General features: G+C 39.9%; 1 protein-coding gene and 1 non-coding gene across 3 annotated transcripts in view; one reads left to right on the top strand and one right to left on the bottom strand.

Annotated features, from left to right (window-relative positions):
* Window positions 1-25078, bottom strand: part of Mmp2 (Matrix metalloproteinase 2) — a 78648-nt gene that overhangs the window by 51452 nt on the left and 2118 nt on the right. For both annotated transcript variants that reach the window (XR_011603681.1, XM_017074322.4), the window contains exons 2-3: window positions 9872-9973; window positions 9576-9778 (exon numbers count right to left, since the gene is read on the bottom strand). Coding sequence is in view for 1 of the 2 variants with exons in the window: in XM_017074322.4 (XP_016929811.3) it covers window positions 9576-9778; window positions 9872-9973 (305 nt within the window). In the remaining variant the exon portion in view is untranslated. The remainder of the gene's footprint in view (window positions 1-9575; window positions 9779-9871; window positions 9974-25078) is intronic.
* Window positions 2298-2369, top strand: TRNAM-CAU (transfer RNA methionine (anticodon CAU)). The gene has a single exon. It is a non-coding gene; the product is annotated as a tRNA-Met (tRNA).

A 25078-nucleotide genomic window follows, 5' to 3' on the forward strand; every position in this document is an offset into this window, starting at 1 on the left:
TCCTGACATTTTTCATTAGAATTATTATGTAGTTACAGCGGGTATAACCCACTTGCGATTGCAGTCCCCCCTCCCCCTCCCCCTTCCGAAGCAACAACAACCCTAGATCAACAGCATTATATCGCGCCCACATCAAAGGCGTAAAATTGTGTGGACAAGAGACCTTTAATCAAAAGGTCCTGGGTCTATGCGTAGTGCAGAGTTCACGGGAAAGCCTCAAAGAGTGGGTGGAAAATTACAAGGAAGAAAAAGAAATGTAACTGAGCATAAGAGCTAGTTTTTTAAATAAGTTTTCAAGGGGAAAGCTTACTTTATTAACTGAATTCAGAAACCACTTTCCATAAAGTATTCCAAGAACTTGATAAATATATCGTTGGGATATAGTTTTTTCTTACTTTATGAATATTTTCTGCATAGTATTCTGTATCCCCTTCATTAACTCATTGCGAAAAGCCTTAAATCCCATGTTCTCAAAAATTCTGGTCAGAAAAAATGCCAGAAAATTAGAACCCCCAATTTTTTTTGGTTTTTCGGTGCGATTTGGTTCTGGCGCTTGTCATTTAATATCCGCAATTAAAGTGGTCATCAATCAAATCGAAACCTAAATGAATTAAAAGTAAACGAAAGGACAAAACAAAGGATGAATGCACAGGGCAGAGCGATAAACGGAAGGAGCAGAAGGAATCGGGAACAGAGCGAAGCAGCAAATGAACGGGAAACGAAAGGAAAAGAAGCTACAGAAGAGGAAACCAAAGAGCAGCAGGAACAACCGAAGGATGAAACCCAACACAAACAGCGAACGCTTACGCACACAGGCACACCGACAATGACCGTTATCGCTGACCAGTCCTGCACTCGGAAAAATAATAGTACCCAACTCATTTCTTATTAAGTTATAGCAATTTTTTCATTTTTAGAAATGAAAATACGGGGAAGATTTTTAGAATATTTTACTGAACTAAAAATTGAACCAACATTGTTATTAGTTAACAATTGATTATATAAAGAAATGGTGTACCATCTTATATTAAAAGATACTTTTAAACAACGTTAAAGACCTTGACATTTTTAGTAATTTCAATAAATGCATTTTCTAAATAAATCATCAAATCATAAATCAATGTAATTAGTTAATAATTGATATTATATAGAAATGATACACCATCTTATATTAAAAGATACTTTTAAACAACGTTAAAGACTTTGACATTTTTAGTAATTTCAATAAAAGCATTTCCTAAATAAATCATCAAATCATAAATCGTATTTCATAAATACTTAAACAACTTTAATCCAAAAAAATATTTTTAGAATTTTGTTACCTGAATCACACCTAGTACAGTTGTGTTAATGACTATAATTTATTTTCCCCAATCATATATACTACTTTCCCAGTGCACCTTTATTCCTGCCCTCCGAATGTCTCCGCTCAGCCAGGACAGCGATAAACAAGTGCTATACAAACAAAGATGGCGCTCTACGCCGAACCATTGATGATTGAACAGGACATTAATCTAACAAAATGCAGACAGCCTGCAGAGGGGAGGAGGGGAGGGGGTTTGGTTCGGGGGCGAGCAAATCAACTGACCAACTGTGAAAGTGTCAAATTTCAAGCCACACATTGTTGGCTCCGTCTCCGAGCCCCGAACCCCGCATCCTGGCCATCCTGGTCGTCCTGGCATTCCGTATCCGCATCCTTGCGGTTCCCGCTGCTCCTGGCGTCGTCGGCCACGGAAGCAAACATAATTACGCGGATGCCAATGCTACACAGACGTGTATAATATTATAGCAGGATCAAAACGCGTATACTTTCATATAGATATATAAATTGTGTGCGTTGAATCCTCGGTCAGCGTCATTGGCATTTGCGTCATGGTCTGAGTTTCCTAGAGGTTAATTTATGGCAATATAATGTGGCATTGGCCAATTTATGCCAATTATCAGATGCGTTTAAAATGGGAATAGAATTTTCAGGAACTATTAGTTTGTAAGGTTGAGACAATGGTTTTAGAAAATGTTTGAAAAGCAGTTTAAGTTCTAACACATTTGATTTGAAGACCAATTTGCAAAAACTCGTAGTGCTACTTCTTGATCAGCCATCATAATATTTAATCGACACACCGAAATACCCGATTTTATCTAATCTGGTTTCATAGGATCCAGTTTTTATATCATTACTAAATATCAAGCATATAATTTGTTGGTTCTATTTCACCAGATCCATTGGTATTGTATCTTATTTTAGTTTGCCTGTTGGCCTCCTTATAACCAGACATCTATTTGTAGTACTTCACATGAGCAGAGTGGCGCAGTGGAAGCGTGCTGGGCCCATAACCCAGAGGTCCGAGGATCGAAACCTTGCTCTGCTATAGGGTTTTTTTTTTTTTTTGAGTTTCGAACTATTATTTCCTCTATTACTTCAGCAGGTAAGTATGTCACTCAACAATTTGTCCACTTTTAATGGAGTTTCGCTGTGCGAATTTCAGTGTCGAATCACAAAAGTGACAAAACGCAATCGCTTTCCCATGTATGTACCTCCGATTGCAGCGTCATCTCGTTTTGATGGTTTTGACACAACAGAGCAACAAAGGCATCCGAAAAGCGTCAGCTGAAGCTGCTCATTTGCTGTCCATGGAAAATTAGACGCTAAATTAGCACACAAAACTGATGCACTAACGGTTTCGGTGGGGCAGAGTGGGCGGTCTGGGTGGTCTGGGGTGCTTTTGGGTGATTCTGGGTGGATAGATGGCTAAGCGACAGCCTGCGAGTGTTAAGTTGCCCAAAAAGGACGTTCTGCAACGGCGGATGTGTGTTTGTGCTGCTCCTGATGTTTCTGTGGCGCAGTGACTGATGTGGCACAAAAACCGAATGCCCAGCCTGACTGACTAGTAGCCAGTGGAAAAACACAGACCCTACACTTTGCACTGGGGAGAACTGACAGGGTACTTTCACAGAAATAATATAGTAATTTGTAAGAAATATGAGGCATGAAATATGATATAATATAAAATTAAATGGCAATCTAGAAACATAAATATATTAAAGAACTATTATAACTTAAGGAAAAGAAAGTAGATCAATAAATAAAGTGTTTTATGTAAACTGTTATTACAGCGAAGTAAGGTATGTTCCTATAAAGATAGTTAGGATTGTTAGATTGCATGGAATACTTTTAAAAACAAATATTTTTTAAATTGATGGAGACGGAAACATTTAAATGAATAGGTATTTTTGTGTAATACCTACGTTAAACTTTTCTAAACTTATTATATATGTCATTATATAAGAATATTTCAAAACAGTTCCTAACTTTTTCGTTATATAAGAACAATTCAGTACAGTTCCTAACTTTTTCTGCATGTTTTCCTAAAAGAAACAAAGTATGGGATTTAAAAATGGGTAAAACAAGTATGAAATGGAAACATATTTTTTGTGTGTGCATAAACCAGTCTTCTACCCTTTAGAATTGACACATACAAAGAAGCGGACCGCTCGTCCATCCGCTCAACTCCCCACTCCCCCCGCCATCTGCTGTTGTTGCGGCTGTGTCAGCGGGCGGTTGGCAAATGGGTTTTCAATGGGTTCCGTCCCCTCTTCCTCCAGTCCCGCCCCTCCCTCGGAAGCCCAGTCCTCCAGTCGATGGCTCGAATTCGGTTCGCCCGCAGCTCGAACAGGAAGCGAGGGACTTATAGGCATTTGTGCGGTGGCAATTCCTGCAGCCCACTCGGTTATTAAATTTTGAAATGCTACACCTTGTGCGGTATCGGATTGCCGACTCAAGGAGTAATCGCTAAGACAAAGGATATACTGCACGTACATATCGGTATGGGGCGGGGAAGGAAGGGGAAACCCTAACCTATATGCTATCAAAGTTCATGCAAAATTCAAAGACCCAAGAGCCAGCATAAGAAAATATGCCACATCATAAATTTGGCATATATCACGGAATTGCCGGGGGTTTGTGTGGGTGAGTGCAATCCTTTCACAGACACTGCCCGCACACAGACAGATGTTGACACAGTTTCCTTGAGCTCCGTCTGAGCTCAGCACAAAATGTCTATTTTAATATGAACCCAAATTGAGGATTTTATTTATGCACGAGCTTAGTTTACAATACTTGCCAGCTTTACCTCAAGCTGCTTTTGTTCCCTACTGTACGCGGCACTTTTGTTTCTCGGGCTCCCTGTGCCATCCCTCCCCCCCTTTTATTCACTCTTTTGGCCCATAAAAATCGCCCCAGACAAGTGGCAAATGACTTAAAAAAGCGCACAGATATGGAATTCTATGAAAAAAATATCATAATAAAAATCTCCAGCAGTTAAAATAATTGTCACAGTAATAAAGCAATGCACGAAATTATAACTGACCCTTTGGAGGGCAGATCATAGAGTATTGGGACCCTACACAAAGGGTCCTGAATATCTAGTAAAAGGTAATAGTATCTACTAAAATATTAATTTCCAAATACCTACAGTGCGAAAAATGTTATCTAATGACACCTTGTCATTCATTTGATCTGGTTATTATTGAGATGCCTGCAGCACACTGTGCGTGTGGCGGCAGAGCTGCGTTTCTACGCCTATTTACCATCTCCAGCTTGCCAAATTCACCTGCTGAAGAGCCTTTCCATTAGCCAAACATGTTTTTACCTTTATAGCTCAGCTCGAAGTTATAATATTCCATTAGGGAACTTCCTTAAAGCCGCCCTCTGCCAGTTGCTTACTGGCGGCAGTTACTGAGTACAGTCCGGTTCGCTGTTGCAGTGCTGTTCTGGCTGCACTTGCTCCGTTTTATAGCTGGCAAACATTATGGCCATGATTAATGGCAGATAATAATTTCGAGTGCCGAGCACTTGACAGCATACGAAAAGTCAGAAAACTATGGCCAATGGACGCCCATTAGCCCTGACCGCCCACCGAAAAAATGCACAGCGGACAAACTGAGGAATGTCAGGAGAGTGCAGGGGTTGGGGGTCAGAGGCGGAGGAGGAGGAGGAGGAAAAGGACGAGCAGGATGAAAGGACAAAGTGCAGTAAAGGCAACTCTGCGAATGACTGCTGCAAAATAAACAGCAACAACAGCAGCAACAGAAGCTGAAGCAGCATAAAACTATTGCCATGTTCTGTTTGCGGCAGTAAATGCCCCCGTTCTTCCCTCTCTCTCTTCCCCCAAATACCCCTCTCTCTCGCACTCCGTAGCTGCCATCTCTTTCAGCCTGGTGCGTGTGATTTACTCCGCCTGGGGAATAAATTATGATGAGAAAAACGCTCGCTGGTGTTGATCAGCGAATTATTTTATGCAAATTAAAAATCGTAAAAAATATGTTATAAATAAAGAGAGTATAAGAGGGATAAATGTGGAAAGGAACCATAAATGGTGAGATTTAATATGTTTAAATTGGGTGGTCAGTTGACCACAATTTCGTTATTGTTTTGCAATCCAAAATTGATTTAGCCAAAAACCATCTCCCCTTCCACACATCAACTTCTTTTCTGAGTTCTTCTTAATGACTTTTATATGCCACAGATGGTGAAAATATCGTTTTAGTCTAGATTTTATGATAATAATTCTACTCTATCGGTCACAAGGGTTTTGAAAGCACTTTAAAATGTATTTTAGGTGTCTAAAAGTATGCAAGACTACATATTAAACTATGAAGTACAATGAATTAAAATTTTTACTGCATACTTTTAGACACCTAAAATGACAATGATGTTTAAAACGATTTGTGATGCAACCCTATATCTAAAAAAATAAATAAGAATATAATTGAATTGGAGAAAATTAAACTTTAAAGTTTAAAGAGAAAAAGTGTTAGAAACATTTACCGGAAAAAATTCAACACTTTACGTTTTGATCCCAGCTTGATCAGGAGTTTTCCTGCGAGTTTCCGGTTACGTCCTTTGGTTAAAAGCTTTCCCATCAGGAGCTGGCACACCAAACGGGCCAAGGACACAATGAGTGCAACTCGAGGTGGAGCTGCATTCTGGTCCAAGGATCCGGTCCTTTTCTTTTGTGGGCGTGTGAGTGGCCGTCATAAAATTACTTTTTATCATTGTAACATGGACAACAAGATGGCGCTTTTGGGCAGGTCCTTGTCTCCTCGATATTTTGCCGAGTGGCGCAAAGTTTTTATGACGTTTGCCACAAGGCATCCGTCCACGTCGCCTCTTTATGCGGCAGCAGCTAAAAGGTTGGGCCACGTGCCCGTCCCCCATTCTTGTTCCACTTTTCTTTCAGTGCACCGTATTAATGGCTCGCATGCACGCTAATAAGCATAAACGCAAACGCAAGAATGTGCGTGCTAAGGACTCCCTGAGATCCTTTGCTCCTTGCTCCCCTGACTTCAGCGTGCACTTTATTAATGTTGTTAAAAATCTAACAAATGCCCAGCCAGTGCGCAATGCACATTCGCTGCGGTTTATTAATGCCACAAAAAGGAGCAATTAATGGCCAGTTCTTGACCAACCACATTGTTGCTGCTAATAGAGAGAAAGCTGTGGAAACAAACTGGCCAACATGAAACACTCAACAATTAGGCAAAAAATTCTGCACAGCTCGGGGAAACTTTCCCTTTGCAATATTCCAAGAATTTTTCCAAACAATTTTGCCAGGCTTTCTAACAAAAAGAATTGAAATGAATGAAGTACACTTTAAGCTGGGACAAAAGGTAAATGGGGAAAAGCAACAGGTGCTACGACTAGTTCGCCTTTTATTGACACTTTCCCAAGCTTGGACAATTGTTTGCCGATGCATTAAGGGAGAAATGGAAAATGGAAAATGAAAAATGGTAGCTTAAACAGAGTGAATGAAGAAAAAGCATTTTTTGCTCCACTCAATGGCCATTTGACAAGTTGACTCTGGGCGACAAGCTCGACTGCATAACCAACTTAATTAAGACAGATTTAAGTTAGAGGAAAAGTGAGTCAACACTCCACAATGGGCAGAGTGTGAAAGCTTCATTTCCAGCCAAGTAAATGCCACATTACGAGCATTGCCATTGCCAAACAAGGACTCTCCCCCTATTCTCCTGCAGGACAATTGCCAATTTGGTTTAAACATTTGAGCAAAGTGCAAGTTTTTGGTCACTTCCGCTGAAGCTGAAGCTGCTGCTGTCACTTGATTTGTGGCTGCACTGAAAGCTAAATGTATCAAGATACAGATAAAATTACATATTATATTATATATTATGTACTTGTATTACCCATAACTGAACTAGGAAAATTTGGGGAATACTATCAACACTATCTTGAATTCTTAGAACAAAATATTGTTATTTCTGAAAATGTTCATATCACAAAACTTTATGATCCTTATAATATACCTCTTTCTTTAATTAAAGGGTCTAAATAATACACAAAATATATTTTATAGTAACAAACATTTGACTAAAACCTTTTATAAAACCCATTATATACCTCTTGTATGCCAAATGTTGCAGTTCCAACACTTTTTCTCTGTGCAGCCAACAGTTAATATCTTAAGGAATTCTGAGATGGCGACAACTTTGTGGCAGGATGTTGTCATTGTGTGTTTTCGCGAAAATGCGGTGAAAACAAAATGAGTACAAAACTGCTAAGAACGACTTCCGTCCCACAATTTCCATGCTGAGCGGAAATGGAAAAACACTTGCCAACACAACACACCGCCCCTTTCCATTTCGTCGCCTCGTTTTCGCTTTGTGCAGCAATTAAGGAGAACACATGCAGCTAGACCAAAACCAGGTCAATACATATTGATATCCCATCGCCCGCGGGGGGACCGCCTCATCGGGATATGTATATTTCATGTAAAGTCAATTTGAAGCGAACAGCCACCGCTGTGATCCGGGGATCCGGGGATACGGGAGTCCTCACGATTCTGGATGCTGCGTAATGCTTTAATTTAGTCGCAATATTGTCCTGCCGTTTCTGCCCCTTTTGGTCGCTTGCCACTTAATGGCCAATTAAGGGTAGACGACACAAGAAATAATTAAATAGCTATCGCTGCATGAACCCCAATGAACCGAACCAGCAGCAGTTTAAAGGGGCAGGGCCACCACGGCGTATGTGCAATGTGGCTGCGATGAGCTTTCAACTTTCAACCAGCTCAGCCCGAAAGTATGCAACTCGCTGGCGAAAGACCAACTCCTCGAAGCTATGCAAATTTAATTGGAAAATTTCCTAATGAGATAGACTCGTTCCACTCTCCTCCGCTGCTTCGAGTTTAATATTTCAAGCGCAATTATGCAGCTGCGCATTAAAAATCAAACACAACACTAAAAGTGACAGCTGCAATCAGAGCGCCTTCGTTTCAGCTCATCGTAAAATTCAATTTGGCGCAAAGTGTTTAATGAAAGGCAGCGCACCCCCCTTTTAAGTTTTTCCTGCCCAGCGGGTCATCTTGGAACAAAACGGCAGAACAGCAGCCAACTAAGCTCGACCCCGGAAAGCACTGAATTGTTTTGCATAAAAATAAAAACAAGCCCTGGCCAGGCACCAAAATTATGCAATACCATTCTGGGGGCGAGTGCAATGGCCGTAATAAAAATTAACAAGCTACGCAACGTTTGAGTTTTGAATTAATTGACAGCGCGTATGCACAGGACAACCGGGCAAAAACCGGGAGCAGGACCAAGGATGTCAGGAGCAGCAGCTCCTTGTAAAATTATAAATTCGCATCTAAATGAACGCTGCAAAATTAATGAACTGCATGCAGTTTAATTGAAATGAACATCCGCAGGGGGCGGGGCGAAAGGGAGTGTCAGTAGATGGGGGGTTTCCCAGGAAAATTCACAATGAGGGGTTTTCCGAGGTGAATCGAGAGTGCATAAAACCCCCTCGAAATCGGCAAGGTTAAGAAACCTTTTTAATTAGGAAAAATGCAGGAGATGATATCAATATCTTAAGCTCACAATTGTTAGTCTACATCAATGATGGCTTCCCTGTGTAGCAAAGGTATATGAACTCAAGATTAGGCTAATAATTTAAAATTTATCTTTTTCATTTTTAAACATTTTAAATACTTTTAACTATAGAATTGTTTTAGGAAGCTAAAAGATGTGTTAGCCTGAGTTTTTGAATAGATAAACCATTTATTATTATAGAAAAAATTTAACTAAGTTAAAACAACAAATATAATTGTTAAAACTTTTGTAAATTCCCATGGGAAGAATATTTTATATTTTAATTTAAAAACATTTTCAATTTTACTTTTTGAAATAGAGACATTTAAGAGCAATATTTAAAATTTTGAATAATGTGATTTAAGTTGTAATGATACTATTAACTTCCCCAAAAATAAATCAAGAAAATACCTGAAAACTTCGTTAATAGTTGCTCTACTTTATTGTATTACTAATTGATGACCAAAAAATAGATCAGCAATAAATACGAAAATTTTGAAATTGTTAAGTAATCTAGGACCAACACATGTTGTTTATTGGGTGTACTTGAGACAGTCAGTATCTATGTACAAGGTATTACAGTCTAATCATCAAATATAGGGGAAATCGTATTTGTAACCCTCAGCTTGGTTCATTTCATTGCATAATTCTATCCTGTTCCGATTCCATTAACCAGCAATAAGGCGACTTACCTCCACGTAAGATCCGTCCTCGACCACTTGGGTCCCTGTAGAACGTAGCGCCGCACCCGCAGACCGTGGCCGCTGTCGTGATAGAGATTATCTGGCGAGAAGCTATTGGCCGACTGGTCGTCGCCCACGCCGCATCGGGGCTTCTGTATTAGCCGGGCCGTTGCCGCGTCGATTTTGCCCGTAACTGGAATGTTGCCAAAAGTCTGCAGACGGTAATGTTAGTTGTGAAATTGTGCATAATGGATGCGGGGGACTGGGGTGCCGTGTTGTGGAATGGGTATCGGAATGGCCCTTACCTGGAGATTCTCGATTGCTTGTGTCAGCTTCACGTCGGAGAGAAGATTACCCGATTCCAGGCTCGACTTGGGCAGGTAATCAAACTGCATGAGGTAATTGTACTGCAAAGAGAGATGGATAGATACATTAGGGAAGTGTGCCAAAGGAACGGGTATCGCAACAATGGCCCTGTCTGCCCTGTCTGCCCTGCCCTGCAATGCCCTGCCATATGGCCAGTTTGGTGAGCCAAACTATTTGTCGTTTTGCAAATGATGCTGCCTGCCTGCCTGCTTGCCTGCCAGCATCAACAACGGAAAAAACCAGTCCCAAAAAAACGAAAGGACCAGAACCAAAACTTTTTGCATAAAGTTAATGATAAAAGCAACGCCAGATAGGGCGGCGGGCGGCAACAACAAAACATAAACAGCAACAAAAACTTTAACATTAATAACCCAAAAAGTATGCCACAGAAAAAAGTGCAAGGAAACGTTGATGGAGAAGTGCTCGAAGGAAGAAAGCTTGGCAGCCATTTTAAGCCATTTCCATATCTCCTGGCCGCAATCATAAAGCTGCCTTCGAGGGCCACTTAAAGGCATTGCATACATTTAGGTATGTTTTATCAGCTATCTATGGAGTTTGTCAAGAATTTTGGGAACTATATATACCTAAGATTTAGGATATACCTGAATCGAACCTAGCAAAAGTATTTAGAATTGTTATTGCTGCCTTACGAGTTATCTGCATATCTATTATATAAAAGAGTTATATAAACCACATATTTATAATTATTATACTGTAATTATATTTAACTTGCCACATATTATTCATATTTAAAGCTCTTAAAATATCTTAAAAGACTTTAAAAGGCTTGATCTTAACTTGATATTTAACCAGCCCATACACGCTTTCAAGTTTATCTTGGGGATTACGTTACTTGGACTCTTGTTTCCCCCATCAAATGGCCGTATTCCCTAGGGAATTTGGTACAGACCCAAAGTTTGCATGTATACTGGGTCATAACTGTAAAGTGCGAGTACAGAAAAACAGAAAACAAATAGAACCCAACTCGAATATCGACTCGATTCGGTGGCCATATGTGAGTTGCCTCTGGATTTACATATTTTTACATATATTACACATACATATATTTATTAACTAACGCACACACTGGCACGCCGAGCAAACTTGACACATACACCAGCAAATTACGTGACCTGCAAATTAAATTTTCTCTTTCATTTTCCCCACATATGAGAAAATTGTCACACTCGCACCACGTTTTTCCAATCCCTCGCCCCCGGAACTTTTCGATTTTCGACTCACTTGCTATTGTCAGTCGCTTAAAAAATTGCGTGGAATACAAACTTTTGAATGGCCAAACGATTTGCAAATTTCATGAAAAGAATCGTTAGCCAAAAGTTGCGGCTGGATGGGTATTGGCATTCTTATAGAGGCAACGTGATGTGTGGCGATTAGTTGGGATTTATTTCGAATGATGAATGGCCCATCTACATCGTGTTTAGGTGCTGAAAAGTAGCTATGTGCGATGCATATAAATGCAGAAATCAGGTTTGATTTGGGTTCCAGCTAACTGGGCTTTAAAGAAGTTAGCTTAAGTTGATTGCTCCACTACTTTCTAGATCAAAAACATTCTGCTTTTAATTGTTTGCCCTCAAAGGAGCATAAAAGTAAGCAGATTTGATTCCACTTTTGTGACTTTCGCCCCGAATGCGGCATTTAAAAGGCCACAAAAGTCACACTAAAGTAACCACATGTTGTAGTTTAAGCCAGAAGGAAACTTTCTTGGTCGGAATGGCTGCATTTCGTATGCTTCTGCCATTTTATTTATTATTTTTTTACGTAACTCCCGCAGCGATGCAAGTGCATCGGGTCCGCAATAAAGGACCCAGGAGAAGCAATGGAAATAAACCCAGCGCTGGGCTTGCGGCAGGTGCAGCATAAACCAGCTCCTGACCCCCGGTTAGCACTGATTCCAGCCAAATGTGCGTCACAAAAAAGTTGGCTTAGACCCTCCCTCAATCTCCCTGAATGGGTTCCGTTGTCACGTTGCTCGGAACGCGTCACCGGCCATACGTAACGCCGGGTAACGTAAGAAAGCCCACACTGGGGAATTGAAATTCACATAACGATCCCCCACAGCTATGTATGAGAGCTCTCTGTCTCCGCCACTGTCTTTGTCTCCCCCTAGGAACCCCCCTTCCTTTGTCAACTACACGAAAACAATATCAATTAATATATGTATGCTGAAATGCAAAGGAGAAATCCAAGTACTGTCGCAATTCGATAAACAAATGTACTTAAAGGTGCCTAAAATGTATTATACTTTATTAATATCTGTTACTCAACCCCTAAACTCCATAAGCTCGCACTATCGTGGGTTCCAAAAACTTTATACCCAATGTCGTACCTATATCTCACTTTTATATAAACTTACTTTATCTTGAAAAAAATATATCAAACTCAAAAACTAAATATTATTAAAATGCTTATATCCAATATTTTATGTATAACTACATTTTTTAAAACCTTATGTTACCAATAAATTGAAATTTTGTAAAATAAACATTTAAAATCTTTCAATGAAAACTGTACGTTAAAATAATAAACAACTAGTTACGATAATAATGAAGGATCTTTTAAAACCTTATAATAACATTACAATTAAGATTCCATTCAAGTAAAATTTATAACAAAATAAAATTAATCAATCTTAAAAACAATATTTAAACCATCATAATGGAATATAATTTTTTTGGGAACCACAAGCTGTGTCTACTTTAGGCAATCCTGCCTGTACCATTTGCGGGTGGGGATAAGAATAATGTGGCACACAGCGGAAGCCGAATGTCTGGCCAGCGGAGACAACTGCAGACGCTTCGAGTTTCTTAATGAATGGAAGACTTGTCCGTCGAGGAGCCCGGATAATGGAGGTATTTCAATTGGTAGAGCCTGCGTTCCTTTCCAGCGAACTCAACTAGTCAATTTGGCTAATCGAAGGCTTTGCGGACTGTAAACAGTTCTGGGGAAAGGTGTGCCAAATGGCAGAGAGCCGAGCATTTTACGACGACAATAAACTATAATTCGTAGTTATGAATGGATGGGTATGTGAATGAATTGCTCAAGTCTTCGAGCGACGGACTCACCACCCCCACCAGCGCTTTTAAACAACGTAGTCCCCCGCCCCCTTTTGGTATCAATCATTTATGCATTGGCCTTTTGCGTTTTTAATGGGAAATTTGTGGCCCGGGCTACGTGCTGGAAAATCGGGCGGGAAAAGCGGGGAAGTGGCAGCGGGGTTTACGTACGTGGCCAAGCCATGATTCTGACTAATAGAAAAGCGCCAGTGGAGTGGAAAAAGCCGAGGGAAAAGAGGTGAGAGCATCGTATCAGAAACAATAATAGTAAAACATTGCTACGTGAGTATTTGTCGTGTAAACAAAATCATGTTATCAAAATATAATAACGGAAAGCAATATCGAAAAAACAATTGAGAAAAGTGCGAAAGGCGGGGTCCAGAGGCCAGAGTGTACGAGGGTACGGCTTTTCCCCACTGCCATCCAATAATTGTGGGGCTTAATTTAGTTAAGTTGGCGTGTCACAAGGAAAACTTCTCGGTGAAAGTGTGAAAGTAAATTGAACGATGAACGAGGCGATATGTTTATTATTTTATTGGCTTATAATTATACGAGGGCGAGTCGCACAGAAATAAAAATAAAGGGCTTATCGGGCGCCTAATTTAATTAATTCCGGGCGAGAGTTTGTTCTGTTGATGGGGAAGGGGGATAATTAAGGAATGTGTAGAAGGGTCAAGGAGGAAAATTAATTAAAATCACACTTGAGGTAAGCTATTGAAACTGAAATTATAAGAAGATTACTTTAAATACTTTACAATACTTTGGATTATATTTAAAGTCATTGTAAACATTCAATTTCCAGGGAAACTTGATAATAAATTGGATGTGATTTGACCCAAATATGTTTTTTTACATAAAATGTTTAACTATTTCACAGATGCTTAAGACATGATTTCACTGTTACTGATCTCTAAATATTATAGGTTATGGGGTTGGAAAAATCTCAGATTTTAGAACTCTATGCTGGGGCGTTGGAAACCGCAAAAACAAATCATAATGGTTCATATGCTGGCCATAACTCTCTGCCCCACATGCGACAGTGGCTAATAAAAAGCACCTACAAATGTCGCCGGATCGGCAGGCAAACAAACCTATAAAAATGACAGGCGACTGCAACAAACGAGCGCATCCATCTAGGCCCTCCGCACTCCCCCGAATCATATGCACTCGGTGCCTGCCAAGAAGGACACTGCCTTAGATCCTGCCACAAATTCTGGGAAATGCGCCATGGAGAAAGGAAAATCAGATAGAGCAGGGAACTGGAGAAGGCGAAACCACAAAGAGCATGAAATCGAGGCCAAGTCGCACGGAAATGGACTTAAATGTGTCGGCAGGACAACAGGTCCTTGCCACAAACAAATTTACTGCAAGTGAGTGTGTGAAATGGTTCCTAAATCAATCATATTAATGGATTTATTGGGTTTACGTGGGAAATGGAATTAAAAGTAATGTTTTTTACTGCTATAAAATCTCGTTTAAATGCTATTCCCTTTTCTTTGTGAGTACATATATGTGTGTTATATGTTTATTTATTATACAATCTTGTATTTTATACTAAATTACTCAACCTCTATAACAGTTCTGTTAATATAATTCTTTGGGCGTGTATCTTGTATGCAAAATAGGACTTTTATTTTCGGTCCCCTACGCATTCTTCCACATTCTTCGGTTGACCTGCTCCATTTAAAGAAACACACGTTCCCACTTTTGGGGGCCCTGCCCAGAGCATTCCCATGCATTTCCTGTTGCTGTCTCATAAAAGTCTTGGATACACACACGTCTTTCGGAACATGTGCGCGAGTCATACCCCATTTCCTCATCCCATCCAATCCCACGGCCATCCAACCCACTGCAGCTCCTTGGCAATTTATAGACTGCGAATTTTAATAAAAAGGATGTGCCAGCTAGCGGCTCGAGTGATGACCACGCCCACCATTGCAAACATTTAATAATAAAGAAAAAACACATACTCAACAAACCAACCCACCCACACACTCCTTCAAAAGGCTGGACAAAGTGAAGAGATGGTTAAATTAATTGAAATCAACATTGATTAATGTGGGATAAGAAAAGCAACGAAGCCAAAGAAGAGAGCAGAGAGATAGGGTTGGATACTATATTATTGAAAGTTGCTTTGTTGGCTCTATAGTCGTCAGTACAGCGAGAGAAATTGGTGGTTAATAAGGCAAGCAATCTAGTCCAGTTTCCTAAGGACTTGCATAAAATCCGACAAACTCTTTGGGTGCTTATAATTAAAGAGTAATGGCCAAATATATATAAGATATTAGATATATAGGCTGTAAACATTAATATTTTTATTTATTTATTATAAGTTCAACTTTTTTCTCTGACTTTTCTTAATATACCTATATATAGCTATATAGTCGAAATTTAGACACGTATCATATGATCATAATTATCTTTGTCATAAGAAAAACAAATTTCTCATATTTTATTACATTCTGAAAACTGTATTTTAAAAGTGTACGTGCTTTAAACCACAAAAACCATTAAGTATTCCTTAAGTAAACATTATACCATTAAATATACCTCTAAGAGTTAGTTATTTTAAAGACAACATTAAAAACACCTTAGTATGTGGGTTCTCAGAATTTTCATACTGTTTTGTTATATAACCAATATTTATTTTTTAAAAAGTAGTCTATTTTTTCTGGACAACAGTTTTTATCCACAGTGTAGTCCATCAAATGAACTTACCGCAAAGCTGCAAACACGCAACGTTCAATGCGCCTGGCGAATGGCTCGTGGTCCGTCTTTCAACCTGCCACAAGTTGAGTTGGCGGTGGTGTTTGTGTTTGTGCTTGCACTTTAATTAGACCACAGGACGTAAATTGCAATATCCCCGCCCACGGCCGACTGGCAGCCCCATCTGGGGCCCAGAGTTTATGGGAAAGTGATGAGATACTCGGCACTTGACAGCCAGCCGCCAGGTTCCCCAGGCTCGAGCGTTTACTTTGTCGCCGCGCCCGAGCAACAAGTCATCAAAGGCGCCCCGAACCCCCAAACCTCAATCATTCTGTTCCGTTCCCAATCAATCCATACCATAGCTATGCCCGCCCTCAATCACCCCAGACAATGGGTCCGGTCCCCCGAAGAGGGGCGCGTTAATAGCAAAGATGGGAAAATGGAAATGAGACTGGAAATGGAAATGGCAAAGAGTCGGGACGCCAAGGCGAACTGCACTCTTGATTAACTACGCTTTGTGTCCGAGAGCAGTTTGCAATAAACAAATAAATCATTATTTATATCAACGCACTCTGGCGCTCTGTTCCGCTCAAAAACAAAGCACCCAAGTTTGCGTTCAATGACTTTGCACGACAGTTAAATAAACAGAAACCGATGTGTGGACATGCAACGCCTTGAGATCCGAGATCTCGAATATGGAATCTGGAATCTGAAATCTGAAATCTGGAATAGCTGCAGCATATGGCTGGCCAATTACACTCGTATGCAAAGTCACCACAACCAGCCTGGCTAAAAGGTTTTCACTTGTGACATTAAGACCATTTGCAGACGGCACATAAATGCGGCGGCAACTCGATATGGTCGGTGATATATTGTCGGATATCTCCACCTCCCGTGGTTTAGAGTCAGCTTTCTGCTTTCAGGGGATAGTGCATAAATTCGCTTAATAATTCAATTGGGGGTGCCGTATTTTAACTAACTTTATTCCCTTGGTCAGTGGCAGCAGCTCAAACAACAGTCATAAGTTGGTGAACATTCAAAAGAAGCAGGGATCTTAAAGTTCTGGAATCGAAGCACGGTTCTGTGGGACATTATAAAAAATGTCTACTGACTCATAGCCATAAAAAAAAGTTTATAAAAATAAATATGAATGTTCAATTTATAATAAATTACAAATATATATAATAATATGGTATGTCATTGATTTCTTTAAAACTTTTCAATCACTCATTCATGACATTTTTTCCATCCCCGTAATATGATCTCTTTTGGGTTAATCTCTTGCTGCAATACGAAGTCCATTTAATATTACTGAGTCAAGATACTATCTCATGCAGTGCTACTGGTTGTTTGGCGCCAGGTCTAGTAGTTAGTCTTATATAAATAAATCCAGAAACCTGCTGCAAGCTGCCATTATTTTGAACAGCCTAGTTGGATTACCATCGCCAGCATCTGGCTGCATATATACATATTTTGTGGCACTGCCAAAACCCGTTTCCCGACTACCGTTTGATGAAATTAGCTGAGTTGAGTCGCTGATGAGTGTGGCAAAATTAGGTGGCTAAGCGGAAAAATAAAACCCCCGAACGGCCAAATGAGTTGGTCAATATTTGTGCACTCTGAGACAAAGATGAGGTGAAGATGAGAAAGAGCTCCCAGGGAATGTCGCTGACTCAGAAGACAGGGCTTACAATATTATTGGTGGCAAACAGGTAAGCAGACAAATCACACTGCCAAAATATATCAGTGAATGTTAAAAATTCATAGCAATGACTCAAAGTTAATCAAATCCTGAAATGTTACAATTCATTACAGATAACGTCTTTTAATTTTCGATTACATTATATCGTTATTTGAGACAATATTACAACTCTATACTCATTGTTCTTTGCGTAAATTGAGATCTTAAAGTACATAATAATATATAATCAAGTGCGACATTATTACTTTCTTCCTAAAGTTTGTGATTTTAAATGATCTTAAGATCTCTCAACAAATATGTATATATTTCATAAGGAAGAGCATTTTGAATCCTGAGTGATGGGATTTTCAAGTAATTTAAAGTTAGAGAAGAATTTAGTTCTGAAATTATTTTCCCACAATATATTAGTAATAATTTTGTTTCAGTGCACAAATCTCTGACACACGCACGGCAACACCTACGAGTCTTGATGTTCCTTTCGTACCTTCTTTGGCTTTGAAGTTGGAGCCGGGTTTCGAGGCTGTAACTGCGGCTGGATCTCGAGCTGGGGCCTCAGCCTCAGATCGGGCAACATGCCGCATAATTGATGGCACATGCAGCGCTTAAAAGGAAACCTGCTCGCTGCACAAATGTCGCCCAAAAAGGCGTTGTCATTGCCATTGTTGCTGCTGGATGTCAGTGGTTGGTTGGATGTTTCTCCGGAAAAGGCCAGGCCGAGCAGCTGCGGCATCATGTGCATCATTAAAATCAAGTCAAGGAATCAAGACTCTGCCGTTCTGCCATACTGCCGTCTGCCAAAATGTCAAAGATTTTTCATTCCGCCGCAGCTTGGTTCCTGGGCAAATTCTTTATCGAGTGTACCCCTCGCTGGGGCTTAACAACTCCCGTTAGCTCGCGTGCTCCTCGGCATTTCGGTTCCCCCAAATAAAGCCAAGCCAAAATAAATAAATCGAAAATAAATTGTTTTTATATGTTCCCGATTGTTGATGTATTTTTTCCCCGTTCTGTGCTGCTGCAATCAAAAGCGCGCGTTGGGGCACAAAAATGTGATAATTAATACAAGCACAAATCCAAAATAAAGGGAATGAACCGACGGCAGGCAGCCATGAATCTGGGTCAATCCAATTGCTTTATATTTTGTTTATATTTTTCTTTTGTGCAGCTTTTCGTGGCCCTCTTAGAACTCCGCCAACGAATTTCTGGCTTGGGCTATACGTACATATACATTTATTTATGCACTTCCACCTTTGCCAGCGCCAACCTCTTGGATTTATCGCGCTTTTATTCTTCCTGCCATTATAGACCGTTGGAAACAAATCTGCATACGGTATTTTGAGTGTGGATGCATGTGTTTCTGCTAATGGCTGGACGTCCGGATCGATCCTCCTACCTCCTTTCAGCACTCCTCTATTGCACCCCCTTTATAAGTATATCTTTCAATCCTTCTTGGGTTGTGCTCCAGTGAAATGCAAAGCAGATAGAGCTGGAACTCTCCGCACTCACAATAACAATAACGATTGTTCAATTCCGATAATGCATTATTCGGTTTTTCAGCACTTACTTGAGTGATATGCACGAATGGCTAAGACATAAATAAATTTATATCTTTATGTCAATTGAGGTAATCATATGGTGCCCTCCTTTGGTATTATTATAGTGGAGGACTTGAGAGAAATACGCATTTTACCTTTATATTAAGAGATAATGTGTGTTAACATATATGTATAACGACACACTTTCAGGTTATCTTAGGTTAAGGTGTTATCACACAAGACTCTCTGTTCTGTAATCTGAATCGCCTATTATTTATTGGTCCCTATTTTTATTAAATATATATCCTCACGTTTCTTCAAATCCATTATTATTATTACCTGAAGACTATTTTACACACAAATGATATCTGTTAACATATGAGTTATTAGTTTCTTCTACCAGGAATTTTTTCCCTACCCATGTGTGCATGAATCATGGAAACTGCTAACCAAAATTGGGGACAGCTCAGCGAACATATATATGTAGATATGTTGCTGAAAGTTTTTGGACGAGGAGATTGGTCGTCCGTACGGATGTCCGCACTGGAGTCCGCGTCCTCATCCGCATCCACATCCACATCCACATCCACATCCACATCCACATCCACATCCACATCCACATCCACATCCTCATCCACATCCACATCCACATGCACATCCACGTCCACATCCGTATCCGCGTTGGCGTTCCATCGGCTAATGTGCATGCAGATTGAGTGGAGCGCTGGCTGGCGGGCAGACTGTCAGAAATTGTGTATGCACAACAAATGTCTCATATTTTTGGGTACGCAGCCATAATGATGCATAAAATGCAGTGAGACAACGAAAAAATGAGCGGAAAGCGAAAGAAAATCAACATAAATGCATCAATCATACGCTGCGTGGGTCGGCCAGACGATAACACTTCAATCTCCTCATTTTCCCTGTCTCCCTCTGAATTTCCCATCCCCCCAATGACATTAAAAATCAATCAATGGCACATAAAATTAATGAATAAGACAACAACAATGGAAATCGGACGGCTTCTGTTGATGCTTCTGCTCGCAGGCTTATCGCCCCAGCTGAGTGTTTCCTTTTGGATGCGACTTTTTGTGTGTTATCAGTGTTTAATTAAGTATATATATATAATTGGAAATGCTTCCTATATACTCGTGTATCTCTTATGCATTAGCTGAAACGAGCACGTTTTCATTTCGAAGCCGTGTAATTGTAAGGTAGTCGAGAGTGCTGAGATTGCAATATTAAAAACACGACTGTCTTTACTCTTTTTTTAAAAAGTTAAGAGAATTAAGCTTCAACAGAATACTAAGCAGGATATACCTCAACAAAATTAAATAATTTATGTAGGATGTTGGAAACATTTATGGAATATTTAAAATAAAATTCTGAGTAATACCTTTATAAGAAATTCGTCAAAAAATCTATTCTGTAAATTATATTTTACAGCTAAGTTCATAGAACTCTTATAATAAAACCTGATATACATTCAAATATTATTTTCATATTTGAAATATATTTGATATCAGGATATCCCACAAAGGCCTCCCTTTTCCCTATTTCCGCACACATTTTTTAGTGCATAAAATTCCGTTTGGTATTAGCGGTGCCTTTGTATTCCACTCTTTTGCCAATGCAAATTGGGCATTATTTGTTCTTGTGCTCGGCTCGAAAATTTTTCCGCTTCTTGCATTTCAATGCGTGTTTAGTGGCAGCACTCACACAAACACGTATCGGATGTAGTTTATTCTACCTTTTTTCCTGGGCAGCCAGCAAGTAAAGCCAAAAAGGCAGCTGGGTTTTTTCTATAGGTCCCTACGTGACACAATTAAAAAAATAAATAGAAAGCAAACCCGCAGCGACTGCACTGCCACCCACAGCATTATGTATTGAAAGCGAAATTTAATAAAAACTTTTTTACCAGGTAAATGCATGTGCATGTTGCATGGCTGGCCAGCAGGGGGCGCCAGTTAACAGGGTCCTTTTACTTCACACAGGATTAAATTTGTGCTCGGTTAAAAGTCAGTGGAAAATTGGCGTTTTCCATAGAAACCTACTCTAATTAAAACAAGGTATTCCACAAAAATATTAAAATGAATTCTATTTGCCTCTGAACAAAGCAGAACAAATTTGGAAAACTTAAAAGTATATTTCAGTTTATTACGAGTTCTTCATTTTTATTTTCTTTATCTTTTGTATTTGCAAGCTTTGTATACTACCTTTTTCGTTGCCTTTTAAGAGGCAAAATCACGTAGGATTGATAGTACTTAATTTTTTTAATTTTGTGAGTTTTGATAAGCTGTGAATCACGATCTTTAAATTAAAAGTATATATTTCATCACTAAACGTATGCCTTCATTGTTTCCATATTCCCATGACACGCAAAAAGTGGTATAAAGCTGTTAGTCATTGACTTAATATGGGATCAGGGATTTCCTACTCTCGAATCGATTCAGTTAGCTGTCCAAGTAGCCGGGCAGGTCTCATTAACGCATTTTACAGGTGTCAAGCGGCATTTGTCAGTGGGTCGCACTCATTGGCTGACAAATTAACTTACAAAAATGTTAATTTATTCGAATGAAGCGGGCATCGGTGTGGTGTCAACGATTCGAGCGGAAATATCTGTTATTGTAATTGATAATAGCATTAATGCACGGATCAATTTATTAAAAATCCCCACGACTTTCGGAACAACACTGAATCAGCAGCTCTGACTTGAGACTTAATGTGCCTGGAGATCATCGCCGGCTAATTAATAGCGGCAATTTTAATCTGTACCAAGTTGGATCTGACTCGAATCACTCCCTCGCCGTTCCTGTTTCAGATTATCGCATATGGAGTTGGCATTTAAAAATTATACGATCTGATCTGGCTGCCTCTATATGACTGTTACCGCTCGGCGCATTCAACTGGCGCTCCAAGAATTGTCATAAGCCTATTAAGTGGCCGATTGTTTTTGTCAGAGGCTCGGGGTTGCCCTTCCCTGTCTTGAGAGTGCCATAAAAGTCATGCCACCGATCGGGGAGGGTTGCATTTCGAACTGGGGACTGGCCCTCCTACCAGGAAGCCATAAAACAATCAACGAAAATGCCCAGAATGACTTCCATCAGTTGCAACTGCGTTAATTGCATTCCGAAAATGAGGAATTTGATGAATATTAAGGAATTCGGTGGGCCCGACAATGGATCAATTAAAAATGAGTAATAAAGCGTATAACTACATTGTGCAAACTGCCTTAAACGGCTGCATAAATAAGGATTGTGCATCATGGCAGGGATTCTTACTGGAAATTTTCCATATAGGAGAAAGCCTTTAGTAATCATTCAATATTAAAATTTTGAAAAGGTCATCTTGCCTGACATACCATTCCGAATTATACTTATACTTTATAATGATGGCTAGTGTTCTAAATATCTAATATAATGGTGTTCAAATATATATATATATATGAAAACCTCACATTGTATATTATCTCAGCTGGCAATATTTGGAAACATGCCTCAAAAGTGTTTGGAACTCTCAAGAAATTGCAAAGGTCTTCTTCGAATTGGAAATGAATCATGCACACGTTCCGATCGCTTTCGTTTCCCATGACGAACAGGAAACACCTGTTCCTGCCACTGACCAAAACTTCTTTGTGCTTTCTTCTGCGGAATTCATTAGAAAACTACCCTCGAGTGGCAGAAAGACCCCGGCCGCAAATAGCAATTACAAATACAAACACGAAGTTGAAAGTCCCCAAAGTCTGCGGATGACAACGCTTCCTTTTGCTGTTTCCTTAGTTGTGCCAATTAGAATTTTGCGAAAACTCGAAAGCAAATTTGCAACAGTTTGTTAGGGCTGTCTCTGTCTCTCTCTCTGTCTTCCATTTTGTCCCTGTCCCTGTCTCAGTGTCAGTGGCAGCGGGATCTTATATATATCTCGGGAGGCCCTTCTTCTCCAGACAGATATATCCACAGTTTTATAAAGACGCTTGTGCGTGGCGACATGCAAATGTGTGTGGTTGTGCAGATAAGTTAACTTCACTTCACTTTCTATGTGTGTTTGTACATTTTCCGGACTACTTCCGCTGGGGCATGCAACCGCACTGCAGTGCCGTGACCCTGCCACCCGCCAGCCCCACTCCTTCCATCCATCTATCCAAGGCCCTCCCCTAACACCCCGAAGAATAAACCCACTACACGGTAAAACATCCAAGTTTTTAAGTTTATTTGGAGATATCATAACGAATATTATGTTATAATTTATAGTTAAGCTATAATTTTATATTCCTAATAGATTTTATTTACTGAATAAATACTATATGTTTCTTTACAAAATACTAATATAAAAATAGTATTGCCTACTTTTCGGCACACAAAAGAGGTATTTTAAAACCTATTAATTTCCAGTAGATATTTAGTTTTTCAACAAATAAAGTCCTGTCTTTTTCCACAGTGTACGGCATCTTTCGCTTCGTCTTGGCTCCATTTTCATCATTTATTTGATTACACGCCACTCATAAGCGTGAGTGTATTCGAACAATCCAGCGAGTGTGTGAGTGGGCCGTGAGTGTGTGTGTGTGTGTGAGGGGGGTGATGGATGGGGAGTACGAGTGCGTTTATTGACTTCATGGCATCGCCTAGCTGGCGACACTCAGTCGAACTCAACCCAACCAAACTCAACTCGAGCCGAGTCGACTTCCCAACTCAGTTCTTTTCTTCCCAGTTCCGCTCATATCACAGCTATATATAGTGCTTCTTATATCCATATGCATATATGTACCTATCTCTATATGGCATATGTTCGCCTCATCCAACGGGCAGCTGAAGAGCGGGGACATCCATCGCTTTCGATATCCTTATTAAATAAACAATATGCGGGCTGTGTGACGACCTCGACCTAAACACCGTTTCAGGGATAAAGTGCAAGGAATACCATATGATACCATACCAATTTTTTAACTTTAGGTTTTGTATTAGCAGTACATCTATGATTAAAGTTAAATCGTTTAATTATACTATACTTAAAAATAAATTTAAATATTAAATTTTAACAGTTTATATTTAGATCTTAATTGTGATTGCGGATTTAATGGGGTCAACTGTAACACTTTTATCACTATAAAACATTATAAGAATATAACGCCAGAGGGATATGGGGAAGTTCTCTTATGAGATGTACAATAGTAGCCAGTATTTTAAAATGATGTGGTACGGTTTTGAGTCACATGAGTCACATGAGTCAGTTTGAATATTCAAATATCTTTTAATATTAAACATATTCACTGAGATGTTTAATTAAAAAGGTCTGACTGTTTATAATTTTGTAAATTCTAGGAAAAGCCCCATAATCTTCATTGTCTTAAAGCTTAATTTTTATTTCTTAATATTTCCTGTCAAAGCGTTATATAAAATAGTTCTCATGCAAAACGTATATTATTTAAATTCTAAGAAAATCCCTAAGATAGTCTTTGCCTTACATCCTCGAAACAGGGCTTATATGCGCCCTACTTCGCTCAATCTTTCATATTTTTCCCAAACGTTTCAGACCCTTCAATTACGGCTTTCGCACTTTAATAAACGCCAAGATTCGGCCTGCCATGTGAGCAGAACCGCCTGAATGGCTGGCTGAATGGCTGAATGGCCGACTGGCGGAGTACATAAATAGTTCATCCTGGCCGGCTCGCATGTCTGGCGCTGTTGAGTCAGTGGCGCGGGTTCAATGTCCTGGCGCGCCTTCAAGAATTCCACGGCGACTCCTTGGCACACAGAAAACAAAAACAAAAGGCAGCCATAATGGGTAAATTGCTCATATTTTGTTATTCTGATTAAAAAGGCGCCCGCGCTCATTAACTGCAGCAATCCGCGAGCAAATGTCCTAGTGGCGAGGGCCCTGCATGGCCGGCGACGAAGGGGGGCACGGACCCACAAATGCATTAAGAGCCATGGGATTGGGATGCATGGCCCCAAACAATAAGCGTGCATTGTGCAGTACGAACTGCAGCACTACTGGGGGCCCCCATCTCGTGGCGTCTGAATGCACACATGTAAAGTGCGTTTCGAAAGGTTAACACGATCTTCTTTCAGGAAAACAAATGACATACTTAATATCAACAAGGCTTCTTCCGCGTAATGAAATTAAGATTTTATTAAA

Source organism: Drosophila suzukii, chromosome 2R (genome assembly GCF_043229965.1).
Source record: "Drosophila suzukii chromosome 2R, CBGP_Dsuzu_IsoJpt1.0, whole genome shotgun sequence".
NCBI lineage: Eukaryota > Metazoa > Arthropoda > Insecta > Diptera > Drosophilidae > Drosophila > Drosophila suzukii.